The 17,632-nt window shown below is 39.2% G+C and overlaps 1 protein-coding gene across 1 annotated transcript in view; it reads left to right on the top strand.

The window, feature by feature from the left end:
• The window catches only part of GMDS (GDP-mannose 4,6-dehydratase), a 428,530-nt gene that overhangs the window by 159,649 nt on the left and 251,249 nt on the right, over positions 1–17,632 (top strand). The window contains exons 5-6 of the mRNA XM_084260584.1: positions 10,402–10,594; positions 11,477–11,581. Coding sequence (XP_084116710.1) covers positions 10,402–10,594; positions 11,477–11,581 — 298 coding nt within the window. The remainder of the gene's footprint in view (positions 1–10,401; positions 10,595–11,476; positions 11,582–17,632) is intronic.

The following is a 17,632-nucleotide window of genomic DNA, read 5'->3' on the forward strand; positions in this document are numbered from 1 at the left end:
AGAGAAACAGTAACTTTTTTTCTTGCTGTGACTTGGCTGTGTCTGCACCCTGAGCTTTCAGATTGAATGGATGAGTCAGGCGTATTTATGGGCAGTCTGTCTAATTGGGTTTATAGTCCTGTTAATAAATAATATACGCACATTCATCTAATTCATTCTTCTTCTGGCAAAATCCCTGTGAAGCAGGAAAGCTTTTTCAACCACAAGTGAGCTGTAAAGCAGGAGATAGCAATTCACGTTATTGGGAGGAGCAGAAGATGGTTTTAGCTCTAGAAAATGAAAAATTACAGAGATATCCACAGAGTTAGAGGTAAAAACTTTTTTTAAGCATCATTGGAAGTTTTTTTTTTTTTAATGAAGCATATGTCATATCTGTGTACATGCTTCAATCAAAGGGTGCGCAGCTTGGCCAGAATGACTTACAGGACTTAATGAACAGCCAGTGTTTTTTCTTATGTTTTTATCATGAGCTGTGCTACATCAGTTACTAGGTGGATATAGCACAGAAAGCCAAACCTAAAATAACGACAAATATAAGTTGAAGAACCGGTCAGACAATTTTTGGTAGATAATGTGTGGGGAGGGGGGAAAAAGTAACAAAGTCAGTGTGTGGCTTTTTAAGTTTGCAATTTTGTAACAAATTTAAAATTTGTACTTACTTGAATTTGAAAAACATGAAAAATTATTCTACAAAGGTTCTGCATTTATTCAGTACGTTTTATTTCCAGATTAAATATCCTTAAGAAAAAAGACCCTAGCCCATACTGAAATCTGTCCATAATCCATATATGAAGTATTATTTCCTCATGGAGGGAGGTGCGTTTTTTGGCATTTCTGGGGTACCTGAGAAACAGTTGTTTGAACTGCTTCTAAGCTTTCTAAAACAATGACGCTTGGCATGAGGAATTGCAGTCTGGGAAGTAATCTTCTTAAGTGATAAACAACAAATACTGAAAAGATTTTACTTTTTTTCCCTCCAGTTGACAAAGCAAGACTTCTGGCAGGGCGAGTGAACCTAGGGAGATTATCCCTTATGTATCATTGGAAGTTACAATAGAGTCAGACAAGGTAGTCATTTGCAATACATTGGGCTGATTCTAGCTTCTAGGCAACGCAGGATTTGTATCAACATTTGGGAGGGTCCATTGTGTTCAGTCATGTTTTGCAGTCTTGCTGGCTAGGAAGGCAAAGAGAGGAGAGGCTGTTGTCAACAAAACTGTGCCACCGTAGATTATTGCTTGCCATCCATTGAAAGTCTATCAAAATAACAGAGCAGATAGGTGATGAAGGTTTCCTGGGTTTTGTAGGGTTTGCTTCTTTTTTTCATCTTTTTGCTTGTGATGATGTTTTTACCACTTCTGCACAGAGCATTTTTCTACTTGTTCTGAAAGCATCATGGAAGCAAGGGTGAAAGTTTTAAAAAAGCATCATAAGTAAATATATATATATATATATATATATACTATAACCTAATTGTCATGTTAGAATTTTAAATAAGCTATATGTTTTAAATTAATTTCTTTATACGTGAAAGTGAGTCAAAACCGCGCAATTTCTTTCAAAGTGACTGCATTCCCTGCATGCATTTTATTCATAGCTCTCTATTCCCCTGGTACATATAAAGCAAAATGAATTGGCTATCTTTTTACATCTCCCTTTTAATGTTCTCTAGTGACTCTGCAAGTTGCCCCTTTTTGTCTTTCTACTAAATAGCATTTAAAGCTTCTGGCACAGCTGGACTTCAGTATGTAAGAAAGCTTTTAGGGTATTACAGTGTCACTAACCACTGAAGCTACAAAATTGGAAACATCAAAACCCATCCCAACTTGGCTGCCTGTGCCTTGTGCTTAAAACTCGGGTAAACATGTATATTGTTGAACCTATCTGTGAATAAAATCATGCTGAAAAGGAATAAAGAATCAATGCTTCTTTTTTTTAAAAGCTTCTTTTCTAATCTCTGTAATTTGAAACTAAAGAGTTACAACAGTGGGCTGGAGATGGTTCTGCAAGATAAATCCCTTGCATCACATAACCCTGACAACTCCCCAGTTCCATCAAATTAATAACAAATGGATGAGAAGATAAGCAAAACTGATGGGGAGGTTACATTTTTGTGACAAAGGTTTATGGCCATACTGAATCTCATGTTCTGTGATATTCCTCCTCCTCCACTTTGGTATTTTTTTACTATCAGATCTGAGCATTCCTCTATCTGCAGCTCTTCTGTGGAGGAGATATGATGAATAGCAAGTTGGACTTTGGGTATCTAAAAAGTCCCTGTGAACAACTCTCTACTCCTCCAGCAGAAATCGCTGATTTTCTGAAAGAGTGGGCCTCATTCTTGCATCCACTTTCTACTCATCGGATGGTGCTACATGTCTGAGCATTGAAACACAGTGCTGTAATCCCATCTCCCTGTCGTCTTAAAGTTGTGTAACACAATTTGGGAACAATCTGTGAATGTCATCTGGACCAGCTTTCCACAAAGCAGAGCCAGTTTACAGCCGGTGGCTCAGGGCTGTGTCTGATGAAGTTTTGAATGTCTCCAAGGGTGGAGATGCCACAGCTTCCCTGTATGACATGCTTCAGGGTTAGACTACCCATGTTGTGAACTTTTTGTTCCCCTAATATCTAATTGTAATTTTTTTCTGTTTCATTTTGTGTCTGCTGCCTTTTGACCTGTCTATGGGCAACTCTATTTTTAGTCCAGGCTGTTAAATTAACTTAATCCACTAAATTAGCTACTCAATAAGCAGAAGAATAAACAATTTACAAATTACCTCGATCTGGAGATCTGTTCTAAACTACACCTTTCACTCAGTAGTCAACAGCAAAGACAACTGTACAAGATGTAGGAGATCTTGTTTTATTAAAGTGCAGAATGGATATTAAAAATGTAAGGATTGCAGCATCAAAATTTTGAAAACAATAAGCAACTGGTGGTTCTTACATACCTCTTTACTGGTCAGGCATATACCAATGGGCTGCTTTAGAGGCAAAGGTGAATGTGATGATCTCATGAGCTGGATTTACAACCACACCTGCAGTTTGCCAGGGAGAAGTCACTTTTTAAAGAAACTGAATAATGAATCCAACTATCAACCCCTATTGGTCCAATAAATATATAACTTTATTTAGGGACTATTTCTCCATGCTTATTCTCTGATTTGGGGTCATTTTTTTCCTCTCTTTTTTTTTTCCCCACCCAACAAGAAGCAAGTAGTAATTTTTACTCATAAGAGGGAAAAATAAAACCTGTTTTAATAATGCCAAGCTATTTCTCTTTAAAGATTGTTTCAGAGAGTTTGCATCAAGAACTTGAAAATAAACAGGAGGACAGTTACAAGGATAACTAAACCATGAGAAGTTGCCATATGAACGTACACTGTGGAGTATATTGGGACGAGGCGGGGGGCGAGGCTTTTGCCCCTAATCCTCGAGTATTTCAGCTGCACAAAGAAAGCTGCTGCCCATTGGGAAGGCTGCTGCAGGGTAGTTCAACTGCAGGATAGCTGGGGACTTCAGGCAGCCTAGCAGCACTCTTGTTTCTTGTGTGGGCAATAGCAGTGTAACTTACCTGTTCATGAATTTTTTAGTGATTATGGGGCTGAAAGGTAATAGCTGCTTTTGGATTTTGTAGTGTCTGGCCCATGGGGATGTAGTGAAAAGTGGTGTGTGGTTTTGCTGCTGTTGTTACCCTGAACAATCTTTTCAGACTTGGAAGTTCACATTAGTTGTGAAGCTTCTGCTTCATCCCACCCTGTTTCTTCCCCACAGGCATTTCCCAGATCTCAGTATGCTTGGAGGAAGGAATAGTGGGGAGACATGAATTAACTCAGCTCTGCTTCACCTCACATTGGTGCCCTTTTGGGGGTGCAGATGTGTGTGTGTGTGTCTTTGGGGCAATGAAGAGGTTTACATTCAAGCTCCTCTCTTATGCATAATGAAAACCACTTTGGGATTACCTGTGTAAAGGTGGTGCTTGAAGCAGAGTCTGTTGTGGTTTACAACAGATTATAGGACATGAGGATCATTTAAGAGCCTTGAACAGCAAATAGCTTATTTTTGACCTTTGGTTCGGGTCTTGGTGCTTAGAGGTGAAGGTGAAACACTGACATCACAATGTGAGCGCTGGCAGGGAAGCAAATCTTTTATCAGCTGCACTGCTTATTCCTTTGCATCACGAGCAAGTTAGAAATCCTAGTTTTCCAAGCTCTCTTGCTGCAGCAAAAGCATGAATGGCATGGGTTAACATGAATTTTAGGAAAAAATGTCTTCTGCTTCCACTTAAAAAAATTTTTCCTTCCTCTTTTCCTGCTTAGAATCATGTTGTCGAATTACTCTAATTTTATACAGATCACTTTTTAAATTCTTTTTTATTAATGAGAGAACAGGGAAAGAAATGGGAATATAAATCTACAAAAGGCATATTCCCTTTATCCAGAATTTCAGTCATTATTTTTTCAGTCGATGTCTATTTAGCTGAAAAGTTGAATAGGGCTTTAAGGTATCAAGAATGCTGCTTAATAATAAGCATTTCAGAGCTATTGGATTGATTATTTTTCTATATAACCAAAATTATATAGTTGTTTGGGGGATTTTAATGTCTTTCAACTACTCTTTTATTGGGTGAGAGGGCAATGAGTTAAGCATTCATTATGAATTAAAGGACTGGGGGAAGAGGAATTGTTATATTCTCCTAAAAGGTTACCTGACATTTTTGTAGATATGTAGGTTCTTCCCTACCCCCTTGACACCACACAGCTCATCTCAAATTCCTTAGATTTCCTAAAATCCCCAGGATTTTTTTTTCCACAGTATGTAAGGACTTTACAGGAATGCTTGGCCCATAGTCTGTATTAGATTTAGCAACTGGAATGTTATGCTTTACATGCCTGTTCCTAGGGGTTGAGCAGTTTGTTTACTGAGATGATATAAGTGATCCCAGTGGTTATTATTGGCAGTGGAATGCACACTGAATATTCAAAGCAAACAGAATTGATTTTAAAGAATACAAAAAAGTAACCGCTGTGAAACTTGTGAGACTTGAAACACTTCTGAGCACTTTTTTTGCTTAGTGTTTTGCTTCTCAGGTATAAACCTTTCTCAGTGCTTAAAGAGACCTGATACATATTTTCTACTCTGATAAATCTGAACATTCTACTGTAAGATTTTTCAACAGAGCAAAGGTGCTTATTCTAATGTTATAGTTAGGCTAGCTGCCTTTGCCTTTACAGTGAAAGAATAATACTTTACGTTTATATTATCCTATTTCCTCCTGGGGCTTCACATAACCTTTCCTTTTATAACACCAGCCTTCCAGAAATCCCATGCTCTGAAACTGAGAAGGCTGTAAGAAGGAGATGAAATTTCAAATCGTTATTTATATTCCTCAGGTAGAACACTGAAGCGTATTCCACTAGCACGTGCTCTTCTTGGTTGAAAGCTAATAGTTAGTACACTGACAGCCCCTCTGTTGGTTTGTTCCAAATGACAAAACAGAGATGAAGAATCTCACAAAGCCAAACCTGTGTGTGTGCTAAATTGATCCCTATTTTTGGAATATCACCACTGTTGACAACATGCTGGTCAGAAGCAAGTATTATTAAATCTGCAGGCTTGTATATGGTACTCATAGACATGATAGGAATGTGTTCTTGTGGAGGACAAGACCCATATGTTTTCATTTAGATAGTTTTCAGTAAGCTTTTAAATCTTGTTAAAGACCTTGCTAAGCTTGGGTTTGAATGATCAGTTGGGAAACATCATATTTAAAACATTGCTCTATTAAATTCAAATCTCTTGTAGAGATTGAATCTGGTGATTATGAAGAAAAAAAGAAAGAAATGGGTGGGGAAACAAGAGTTCAAATTCAAAAGGTAGAAATCAGTTCACAAAACTCTAATTCTTAGACCCATGTGAAAGAAGAGATACAATGTGGTTCGATGTATTCATATTGTGTCCTGTGATTCCAGGAAACGTATAACTAATGAAACTATGCTTTTCTTAAGAATTTTTTTTTTTTCATTCTATGGGTAAGTCTTACTGGGGAAACTTTTACTTGCCCAAGAAGGTTGCCCCCTCCCTGGAAGTGCCCAAGGCAAGGTTGGACAGGGCTTTGAGCACCCTGATCTAGTGGAGGGTGTCCCTGCCCATGGCAGGGAGGTTGGAACTATGTGATCTTTAAGGTCCCTTACAACCCAAACCATTCTTTGATTCTATACATTTGAAATTTACAATATTAGGGATGAATCCCGTAGTGAAGGTACTCAGTACGTAGAAGTCCCATGTATGTAAGGCCTCTGATTCCTTTTTAGTATTCTTTAAGAAAATTCTTCTAGGTGTTCAAGACCTGAAAACATGGACCTGAAGTACTTTTGACCACTATTGAATGGAATAAAAATACACACCTTAAGCATAGACATTCAAAGTGTCTCCAGAGATCAACGGTGACAACTGCAACAGCACAGTGTTCCCATTGTACATGGGAAGGGATTGCCAGGGTCACTCAGACTACAATGTTCCAATTAGAAAATTTCTGGTTTGTTGGTATGTCATGCTTTCCCTTTGTGACAAAGTCCGTCCAAAGAGGACAAAGAAGTACTGGATCCATGTCTTTAATACTCTGTGAGTAAGCCTTCAGGTTTAAAGTTCCTGCCAAGAAAAGAAACTTCTTTTCCCTGTTCCAGCCATTACAAAACCTGGTGTTGTCTTCAAAAAATTGTTAGTTGCATGGCTTGCTTTATGCAGTTGTCATTAACATAATTTTGGATTTTTGAGGTTAGAATGGGGTATCTATCTTAGGTAGTGAAATTGAAAACATGCATGTGTGTGTACTTTCTGAAAAGCATAATCAAAAGTATGTCCTTTAGGCTTCCTGCTCTGATTCACCACTGTCTTTACTGGTGTACAAGATGAGCTTCCTAATTCAGGCACGTAAGACAGTTGTTACAAATCAGGCTGTTTGAACACACTCATCTGTAAGTATTACCTAAGCTCTTTTTCCCACTGGATGAATGTTTAATCTTTCAGAAAGTGTGGCTTGCTTTTAGCCTTCATACACCTGCCTTTACAATAATTTCCAGGAAGTTTTTACTCAGGTAGTTCCACAGAGCTCAGTGTGCCAGTGAAGATTATTTCTGTGAGTAACATCTATTGAATCTGTTTCTGTGTTTGGTTTCTGTAATTTAGACCCTGGTCTTTTGTGTGTGTGTGTGTGTTGTACATGCATGCCAGTTCCCTCTTGCACATCCCCCTTAATGAAGTCCCTGCATTACTTTTTTTATTTTACTTCAGTCTTCCTGCTGGTCTTGCACAAAATAATGTGTATAAGGAGAGGGAAATAATGTAGTAATAGATAACTCAGCACCTTTTCCTGCTCCACCCTGCTTCATTTATAACTGCTTAATCCAGCATTTTATAAAACTCTTTATAAACTGAATTAGAGTCAAATTAAAATCCAGTGTGTGTTTAATCTGTAATGCTGTGTTACTGCCCGTGCACCACATTTTTTTATTATCATGAATGCCAATCTAGTTTTACCTGCACTCCACCATGAAATGAGTTTAGTGGTGAACAATAGTCTACAGTTTCTGCTCGGGGACACTCAGACCCACCAGCGTGGAGACAATTAACTCACACCCCAGGGAGTGATTTTTGTAGGTGAAGATGGAGGTCATTCATAAAGCAATACGGGAAAAGCATCTCTTGTGAAACTGGTCCCTGCCAGGGAGAGCAGTTTCCAGTGCTGCTGCCACAGGCTCATTGCTCACTCTGGTTAAGAGGTTTTATAATCTGGGATCTCTGATTTAAGACACAGTTATATGTGCCTTTTACTTTGTAGTAAAATATGTAATTTGGGGTAACGTTTTTAGCAGGTTATTTGTTGGAAACAGTATGTTAATATAGGTAAATTCCTGGTTCTGCTACATTTAGTAAGTGTTTTCCCTTAGTTAGGAAGGTGGGATGTTACTGTGAATATGTGAAGGTGCTAGTCATCTGGTAAATATACTAATTTATGTTCATTAGTACATTGTCATCTATATCACCTATTCATTAAGATGTTTTCCTAAGAGTTACTCTGACAGTGAAGCTGAGAGACCTTAAGTGGCTGTCATCTTCATGCCAAATGGATTAAACCAAAAAATACTCAGCACTTCTCAGTAGATCAGTGCTCAGTTTCAGTTGGGTCATGGCAGGTTAACAAGCCAAAGTATCATATTTCTTTTTTTTTTCCTTTTGGTTAAAAAAATAAAATAAAATGTAGTTTGTTTTCATTCATACCGTTTGCTATTTCAGATCAAAACTGTGTGAGAACATTTTCATTTGGTAGCACAGCAACACCATTTAGATTATTCCATACTTGTATTAAATTAACTATAAGTGCAAATTCAGATTTATCTAATTATTTTTATTTTATCTGCTGTGTAAATAAGCTTTAAACCTCCAGTGAATACTGAATAGGGAAAGTATCTTAAAAGGAGAAATGTATGCAGGGCTGTCTGTCTGAATCTGCAGAGAGCCTGAAAAAATACCTCTTAAGCGACATGTTTTCATGATTTCATCAGGATAGCTTGGTTTGTCCAGCTATGGTCATTTGCCCTCTACTCCACTAGTAGTTACCCATGTCACTGAAGACTAACAAAGGAAGGATCATGGAGTGGCACTATCTGATTTTAGTAGTGTCTCGCTAACTTCTAGGGTAGATCATATAAAGACATTTCAACTTTACCATCACACTAGGGCTCGTTCCTGAAAGTCAACCATCAGACAGAGGTTACATAGGCAGAGTCTTCCTTGGGTCAGGGCAATGGAGGAGATTGCTCTAAAGTTTCATTCCCCCTCCTTTTTTATAACATTGGCAGTATAAACAGGGACCATTTTTAGAAAAACTGACATACAGAAGCAAAATCCCTGCACTGGAGAGAGGAAGGAGGAACATGCCTCTGAGACAGACACCAGTGGGAGAAAATTCTTCACAGTCCAAGAGCCAGAACTTCCAACCAAACAGATTGTACCCACCAGACAAGGAGACTGAGCTTCCTTACAGGCATTTTTTTCTCCTGCCTGCAGTTTGGAATGATCACAACACATCTCTTACCTTCAGCTTATTTTTCCCAAATTTTAGTTTTCTTCTATAATGGCAAATAATAGAATTAATACATTTTTTAAACACTCTGAAAGCTTAGACTCAAGAGCTGTCTCATGGCCTATGAGACATGGGAGACAGTCCTTCACAAATGTCTCCAATGTCCTTTCCCACAGGACTTCAGCTCTTCACCAGCTGCCCCAGCGTGGGTCACTTCTATGGGGTACAGTCATAAATCATAGAATGTCTCTTGGTCTCTCAGGCCCAGACTGCTCCAGCCTGGCCCTCTGCAGAGTCACAAGCCTCCCCCCTGGCAAACCTGCTCCAGCATGGGTCTGTCTTTCATCCCTGTATCTGTCTCTTTCCACGGGCTGCAAGTGCGGGCAGAGGCTTGCTCCAATGTGGCTCCACAGTCTCTCCCTGCTCCACCATGGGTTCCTTCACAGGCTGCAGGGGCATCTTTCTCTCAGGCACCTGGGGTGCCTCCCCCCCTTCACTGACCTTTGTGTCTGCACGTTCTTACATCTCACTCACTTCTCTGCTGGCAAAAAGCCGCTGTTTGCAGGTGGTTTTCTCCTAAATGTGATCCCCAAAGGTGCTGTGACAATCGCTGATGGGCTCAGCCTTGGTCAGCAACGACTCCAGCCTTGAACCGGCTGGTGTTCGCTCCGTCAGGCCTGAAGAGGACTTTGGCTGCTTCTTGCAGAATCCACCCTTGCAGTCCCTTCCCTCCCCCCACCAGAACCTTGTCACATAAACCCACAACAGATTCGTATGTGATACCAGATATTTGTAGTCTTCTCTCCATTTTGATGTTTAAATTGCAAAACTTTGGACCTTGTTTAAAGTTTTGGGGTTTTTTTAAATACATGCTTATGCTGTCCTGCTGTCTAACCTATTTTTTTTTTAAAATACATTTTGGACAATTTTAACTAAATTCAAGTGTGTCAAAGATATCAAGCCCAAGTGAATATTGTGAAAATTGGCAGTTGTGGAAATGAGAGACAACCTGATAATGCTTCTACCGTGGGGAGGCTTACTCCTTACTTCGCATGGGAAAATAATCCTGAAAGAGAGATCAGTGAACGCCAGTCTTTTGGTTCTGCTATTTATGGAACTACTTGTTTATTCTTAGAAATCCTTTGAGGGCACTTTTGTAAACTGAACATACATACTTTTATACATACTCTGTATAAAAGTGTCTAGATGGTCTGTGACAAGTGATATATTGCTTTGTTTGGTTGTACGTGACCACGGCATGCTCTGGTTCTCCTAGTAAAATTGGTGGGTTTTTATTTCTTTCTCTCCCCAAGATTTCTTTTGACCTAGCAGAATATACTGCTGACGTTGATGGGGTTGGCACTTTGCGGCTCTTAGATGCTATTAAGACCTGTGGCCTTATCAACTCTGTGAAGTTCTACCAAGCCTCCACCAGTGAACTTTTTGGAAAAGTGCAAGAAATTCCACAAAAGGAGACCACCCCTTTCTACCCAAGATCGCCTTATGGTAAGGATCGTTGATGGAGTGTGTGTAGTGTCTGTCTGTCTGTTCTCCCTCCTCATGTCTCAGAGCTGAAGTCATTTGGGTGTGAGATTAGAATGACGATAGAACTAAAGTGACTAGACATGTCGAGAGGCATACCTTTATGAATTACTATATAAAAAGTATTTGCTGCCATTGCCTGGGGGTTGGAAATTAGCATCTCACTTCACAAGACCATGTTCATTCAGCTTAGAGGTAGAGAGCTCTTGAGGAAGGAGGCGGGGAGGAGGCGGGCGGGGGGTTGGGGGAGAAGGGCGTCTCTTCCCTCACAAAAGGTTGTGAGATACTTCTGAAGCGATAAGGTTTCATATTTTTTGTTGCCTAGATGAAAAACTCCCAAGAGCTCACTTCTTCCTTCATGAACTCACATGAAATTTGAAACACTTATTAAAGCAGTGTGCATGGAGGACTTTGGTGATAAAGTTTCAAATCAATTTGAGTGTTAAGGCACCAGATTTTTGCTTTTATTCCTCCAAAGTAATTTTTTTTATTAGCAAAGGTCACCACAGTGGCGTATTTCACACGCTCTGGCTTTGTTAATTATATTGTAAAAGAAAAAGTGCTATGCTTGAGCGTGCATGAGAAAACAAGTGAGAAAGTGCCCTAGCACTTCCTGGCTAGTTCAGAGGCTGCACAGAAAGGGAGTGTTTTCCTCCTCAGCTGCTGTTAATTGCTCTGGATTTTTTTTTTTACATGAAATGTGACACATAAAGGGAATAAATCAAATTCTAATGCACGCCTCTGTTGAAATGTGGAGTTCAACCTGCATGTGCAAGATGTGTATGTGTGTCTGAGTTGTGTACAAGCAGCACAGATATATGCGATTCTTTAAAATTGTTTTTGTAGGGGCAGCAAAACTGTATGCCTACTGGATCGTGGTGAACTTCAGAGAGGCCTACAATCTCTTTGCTGTGAACGGCATCCTCTTCAATCACGAAAGCCCCAGGAGAGGTTAGAAAATCCATGTGAAACTGTTCCCAGCTTTGCATACATCTGACCTGAAAAAATTAAACGATGCACTCGCAGGTTTAATTTAAACATGCCAAAATTCTGTAGGGAGGGTGTCATAACTCATAGCCCACTCACAGCATTTAATGCAGCGCTCCTTGGTAGTCTCATGACCTGCAGAATGGTAGCTTTCCTTTCCAAACATCATATTCCATGATCATCACGCCTTCTGATGCTGAAGGGAGGCTTGCATATCTGATTTTGCATCTCCTTGCTCTCAAGAGACTGTAACAACGCAGTAACATCCATGAGTTTTCTTTGCCTCTTGATTTGGCACATTAAAAAGCAGGATTTCTAAACATGCAACTTAGGGGTGACTTGTACTCAAGATTTTTATTTGTGTATGTCAAATTAAGAGGTAGAAATAGCATACCCTCTAAAATCATAGGACTAATGAGTACAGCCTGGTATATTTAGAAAAAATGTAGATTATGGCTCATACCTTCTGACAAGATGGCTTTTAACACATGGCTTTAAAAAGCCTTTCTGTTTAGTCCTTAAGAGCTATGCAGCTTAAATTCCACTTACTCATCCCTTTTCCTCTTGCGGTATTTTATGAACAATTAATACTGGCACTCAGTTTGAGGAAGAGTCCACAGTTGATTAAAAGTCTCTTATATGATGACAGTTTTCCTCTGCCCTTAAAGTACTGCAACTGTAGAAAACACTCTAAAATTAAACTTTAAATTAACACAGAAAACTAGATTCTCAGTGCAGAAGCCTTTTATTGTGGCCTGTTTCTAAATGAAAAATAAATTCAAGTTTTACGGGAATGCAATTATATAAATTATAGCCTGATACAAAATATAATAATTTTAATCATACTTTAAAATATAAAATAGACCATAATTGCAACTCTGCTTTAAAAAAAAGAGAGAGAGAAAAAAGGAGTTGTGTTAATAGAATTTAAATATTGATTTCAATCTTTGGGAGTCACAGCTGCGAAACCTCACAGTACACTGAGCAGGCAGCATTTACACTGACTAGTGCATCACTTCACTGGAGCAGATGACAGTACAAGTTCCAAATTAAAAGAGTACCAAATTCACTGTTAAAAAAAAAAAAAAGAAAAAAAAAGGAAAGTGTTAGGCCTTCTAAATGAAACCTAATACTTTGCTTTTTTTTTTTTAATGGTTCACTGTCACATATTCTTGATGCACTGTAAATTGACGTCCAAATTGTTCTGTTATCATTATGCAATTAAAATCTTCTGACCAACATAACGAATGAAGGAATACACACTGATGAGTACTAGCTCAGCATGATTTCTAGTGCCACTAATGAGCTACAAGATGGAAATGATAGGAACACATTTAACATTTGTGCTGCTTCTCCATAGGCGTGTGCCATGGTGAAGGAGGAAAACTTCAGTGTTTGTTGCTATTTTGATCCCTCTGACATTTGTTCCAGCCTTGACACTGGTGCAATGGAGCTTCCAGTCTAAAGTGTCTCTGCAACACATTTAATGGCCCTGTAGAGATCCCAAGTCTGTGCTTTGAAGTCTCAGGCTGAACTACTTCTTGTGTGTGTGTGCTGGGAATGCTTTTAAGGTCTTCATGCCACAAAGAGGAATCTTGCCTTAGAAAAGGTTTTAGTTTGGCTCCATTCACCATTGCAGGAGTGCCTGCTGCAGAAGCAACTGTTAGCACAGCCCAGTGCCATTGGCTTAGTGTTTGGATGGGAGAGAGTCTGAAAATTTACGCAAAGAAGAAACTAGAAGAAAAGTAGTTTTGAGATTTTCTTAATAGCCATTTGTCACTTTCCTGATGTTTTTTAAGGCTGCAAAGGTGTTTTGGGAGAAAAAGATGATTTAACTGGGATTTCCAATTCCTTTGCAGAGATGGTAATATACATTGAAGTTCTAAAATTCTTTATGGCTTTTGGGGTTTTATGGGGTTTTTTGGGTTTGTTTTTCTTTTTTTTGTGGAGAGGGTGTTCATTCTACTGATGTCAGAAGTTGGGATATATGTTTTAGAGATACGTATTTCGTTCCACTATTACATACCATTACTGCAGTTGGTTTAGTGTTGCACTGAATCAATCAAACCCGACATCCTATCGATGGTAATACTACACACATCATCTCCACAAAAACATAACAGCAAGGAATCGGTGAAGAGCAGAAGGCTGCAGCAGTGACACATGCTGAGGTGCAGATCTGACCTGTCTCAGCAGACAGTGCCTATTTTTTCCCCATTTCTAAAGTATTAATCACATTTCCGAACATTTTTGTAATCTTTCTACAGTGAATGTATTTATAGGGAAAGACTTAGAAGAGACAAATCCTGGTATTTCTTGTAGGCAGGTATCCATGGGGCATGTCACTCTGTAAGGCAATGGTAAGCATAAACAGAATACATTTTTGGTACCTGGCAGCCTGTGTTGTGGACTGTGGTCAAATACAGAAGTATTTGTATTTGAAGTACCAGTGCTCAAGGTGAAAGATGATGAAGTGCAGTTGTCTGTTGAGTGTCTGGTAGCAGCTGATCACTGAGACTGAATTGAACAGAGACCTGTAAAGAGTTTGGATTGTGATGTCTCTTCATACAGTGCTCAGTTATTAGGGCAGCAATACACGAGCCTAGTGAAAACGAGAACTGACCAATATCAAGAGCCAATTCTCTGAGAACGGAATTTTGGAATATACACCTCTTATTTCAGAATACCAGTACTTCTACCTGGCCTTCTCATTCAAACTCGGAGCACCAGTCATTAATCTCATGTAGCCTGTATAACAACAGGGAGGTCTGCACAGAGTTCACAAGGGTAAAGAGTGCTTAAGTCTAATATGAAAGGTCTCCAGTTTCTTGAAATCACCAGAGCTTGAGAGAAGTGCTGCCTTTGAGAAGCTTGTTTGATTTTCTACTTTTATCTTTTTCTATAAAGACTGTAACAGGAGTAGCTCTTAAGATGTGACACCATACTGCAAATCTGAACACTTAAGTTTGCTGTGTGGGCTTGCTTTTAAGTCTGATGTTTAATGACCTGATAGCCACAGTGACTTAACAGAAAACACCCATGATAAATTCCAGGTTGCTTGAACCCACTGTCTGAGCCTTAGATCTTCATTTGGGAACAGTACAGCATTATTAAATTGCACGAATGCTTGGGTCCATACTCAAGAGAGACGCGTATGTAGCAACAGAGAATATTGTTTTAAATATCATATGGAGTAAAATGAGTGGCTGTGCTAGACTAATCTTAATAAAATATACATCTACTTTGAGCCTCTCTGCAGTACTTTCCTTTCTATTTTTATTCTATATATGTACAACCTTTCGTTTCTTAGTCACTTTTACAGTTTTATAAGATGAAATAGCCACTCTTTTGACCCATACATGCTTTTCAGCTCACATAAATCAACACAGCTGCACCGAAGTGAATAGGGTTGTGTTGATTTATGCCAGCTGAGGATCTGGCATATTACGTCCAGTAATGGTCTGGTAATGTAAGAGAAGCAAAGTTTGCTTGCTTTGGGGAAAGGACCTGTATTAGCTGTATACCAACCTAAAGCTGATTTCTTCAGTTACTGTCATCAATTGTATCCAGGTGTAGCTGAAGTCTTTCCTGATTTACAGTGATGCCAAAGGAGAAAGGGGTCTTCCATTTCTGAATCTTATTTTTTATCTGACACTAGCTGAAAAGCAGAATGCTCTCTACAGTAGTAGTAAGCTACAAGGTGGCCTGTTTCCTAAAACAAACAAAAGAAAACCTAAAAAGCTTTTTCAGAGTGCTGCTTTTTTTCTTTTTTCTTGTTTTTGTTTTTTTTTTTTTAAGTCAGCATTATAGGCCAAGTGGGAGAGGTGGTTGCCAGCAGGTTGCTGATGGTGGGTGAACATAGCTCCCAATATTACCAGTGTGGAAATGTCTGCTCTATGGCAATATTGGAAAGTTATTTCTGTTCAGTGAGATGACTGTTTTGACAGTAGAAGAGGGAGGCAATTAACAAGTCTAGTTTTCAGGAAAGCTGGGGCTCGATCCAAGCTTTTTTTACAGCATTGGAAAGATTCCTGTTCTTTTGTTGGGCTCTGGATCTCACAAATACCTTCATTTCTGAGTGAGAAAGCAAACTACTTGTTGACAGTATCAATTTTTTTCCTTCCCACACAAGTCCTTACTTTTTTTTCCTCCTCAGTTCGGTGTAAGAAGTTTTCTCAGGTTTACAAGATAACTTTCTGATTTGGTTAACCACTTCATTGCTTGCCTCATCTGATCTTTATCTGCCAAGATGTACAAACATGTACAGCATGGTTCCTAACACAATGCAACAGAAGTTTTGTTTGGTTTTTGTTGTTTGGTGGGGTTGGGGTTTTTTTCCCGAAGTAATAAATACTTTGCTTCCACACATGACATCATTGTGTAGATCATTCAGTAGGGAATTTTTGTTTGTCTGATACCAGCCCTGGTAAAGCAGTTGTCATCAGGCCATTGGTGTATAGCCAGAGGGAAAGGATACAACTGCTCATTTCTGTGATCTCTTTCAGCCGGGGAGGAAATGGCTAGGTGTTAGATTGCAGGCTGAATGTTGTCAAAGTACATGTAGTAAGATTAAAATGAAAAGAAATCATGATTTAAAGAGAATGCAGAGTGATTTTTTCTCTTATTGTGCGTCTGGATCACAGGTTTGCTGGGGGAAGGTGGTAAGAAGTTCCCCTATCACTGTAAGTAAGTGTGGGTGTCTTTTGAATTTATATATCTTTTTAACAAGCTTTCAGTCTCCCTTTTGCCTCCGTTTCATAGAGAAGGCAGAAGCAGATGGTGACATCTGCTACCAACTTTCACAAGAAATCCCTACAATCCCTACTGTAACAGCTGCTCTTCTGTGTCTCCTATGAAGAGATGGAGCCAACATCTGCCAGATTTCCCTTTCTCATTTCTTTGGTCAAGGAGAGTAATTGCCAGTCTCCTTACACACTTTCTATGCAAGAGGATTCTGGTCAAGCTAGTGCCATTGGAAATAGTAAGGGGTTTTGCTGGTACTCTTGTAACTTTAGGCCTGTGAAAGACATAAATGTGTAAAATTTTCAGTGAGAAGCTACGCCTCTATCATCTAATACAAAATTTCCCAGAGGCAGAAGTCAGCAGTGTGTTGCTTGTGTTTTGCTGACTCCTTGCTGGATGGTATCGCCAGGGATCGTCTGCCTAGTGTACTGAAAACTTGATGGCAAGGTACCATGGCCAATGTAAAAGGAGTTACTCAGACATTTGTGTGCTACAGAGCAGCCAAGATCATTTCATGCTTTTTAGTTTGCATGTTTCGACAGAGAAAGCATGCAGTGTCCTGAAGACATGCATTCTTACTGGCTTTTTCTCCCTGCTGTGAGACTGATCCTGCTAAGTGATCCATGCAGGTGTTTTCTTATCTACACATGCAGTCAAATGTCAGTAGGGATAAATGTGGGCATTAGGGTCTCCTTGTACAGATGGATTTGCAGTAATATTGACTAATAATAGAGAATTGCCAGGCAATACCTGTCTGCTATTTTACTTAAGTATGTGTGTTTTCCCCTTTAAAAAGAACTGACATTACAAAATAAGTGAATTCAGGTAATTTTGCCAATGTCAAACTTGATGCTGACTAATTGGTACTCATCAGACCACATCACAATATGTGGAGATTTTTTGTCTAATTTTTGTGTTGCTAATAAAGCATCTTTAACTCTTCACTTCCCTAGTACTAGCCAGTACTGAAATACGAAGGCAGTGCAATCACACCAAAATAGTGGGATTCCCTCTATGAGCTTGTGTTTTAAAAGCAGTTCCCGACTTCTGGAATAAGAACTGAAGACTGAGAACATTTCTTCATGCCCTTTAGCTCTGGGCAACCAAGTAGTCTGGGGTCAGTGCCACAGAACTTGTCACGTAAGGGTATGAAACAGTCACGTACGTGAACTGAATCAGGATGTAAAAAGATATTTTTCTGAAGTGAGTCATTGAGGAAGGAAGATGCTGTGTTGAAGAGTCTAATTACTGAAATCTTTCTGATTCAATCTT

This window comes from Gallinula chloropus (assembly GCF_964237585.1).
Source record: "Gallinula chloropus genome assembly, chromosome: 2".
Lineage (NCBI taxonomy): Eukaryota > Metazoa > Chordata > Aves > Gruiformes > Rallidae > Gallinula > Gallinula chloropus.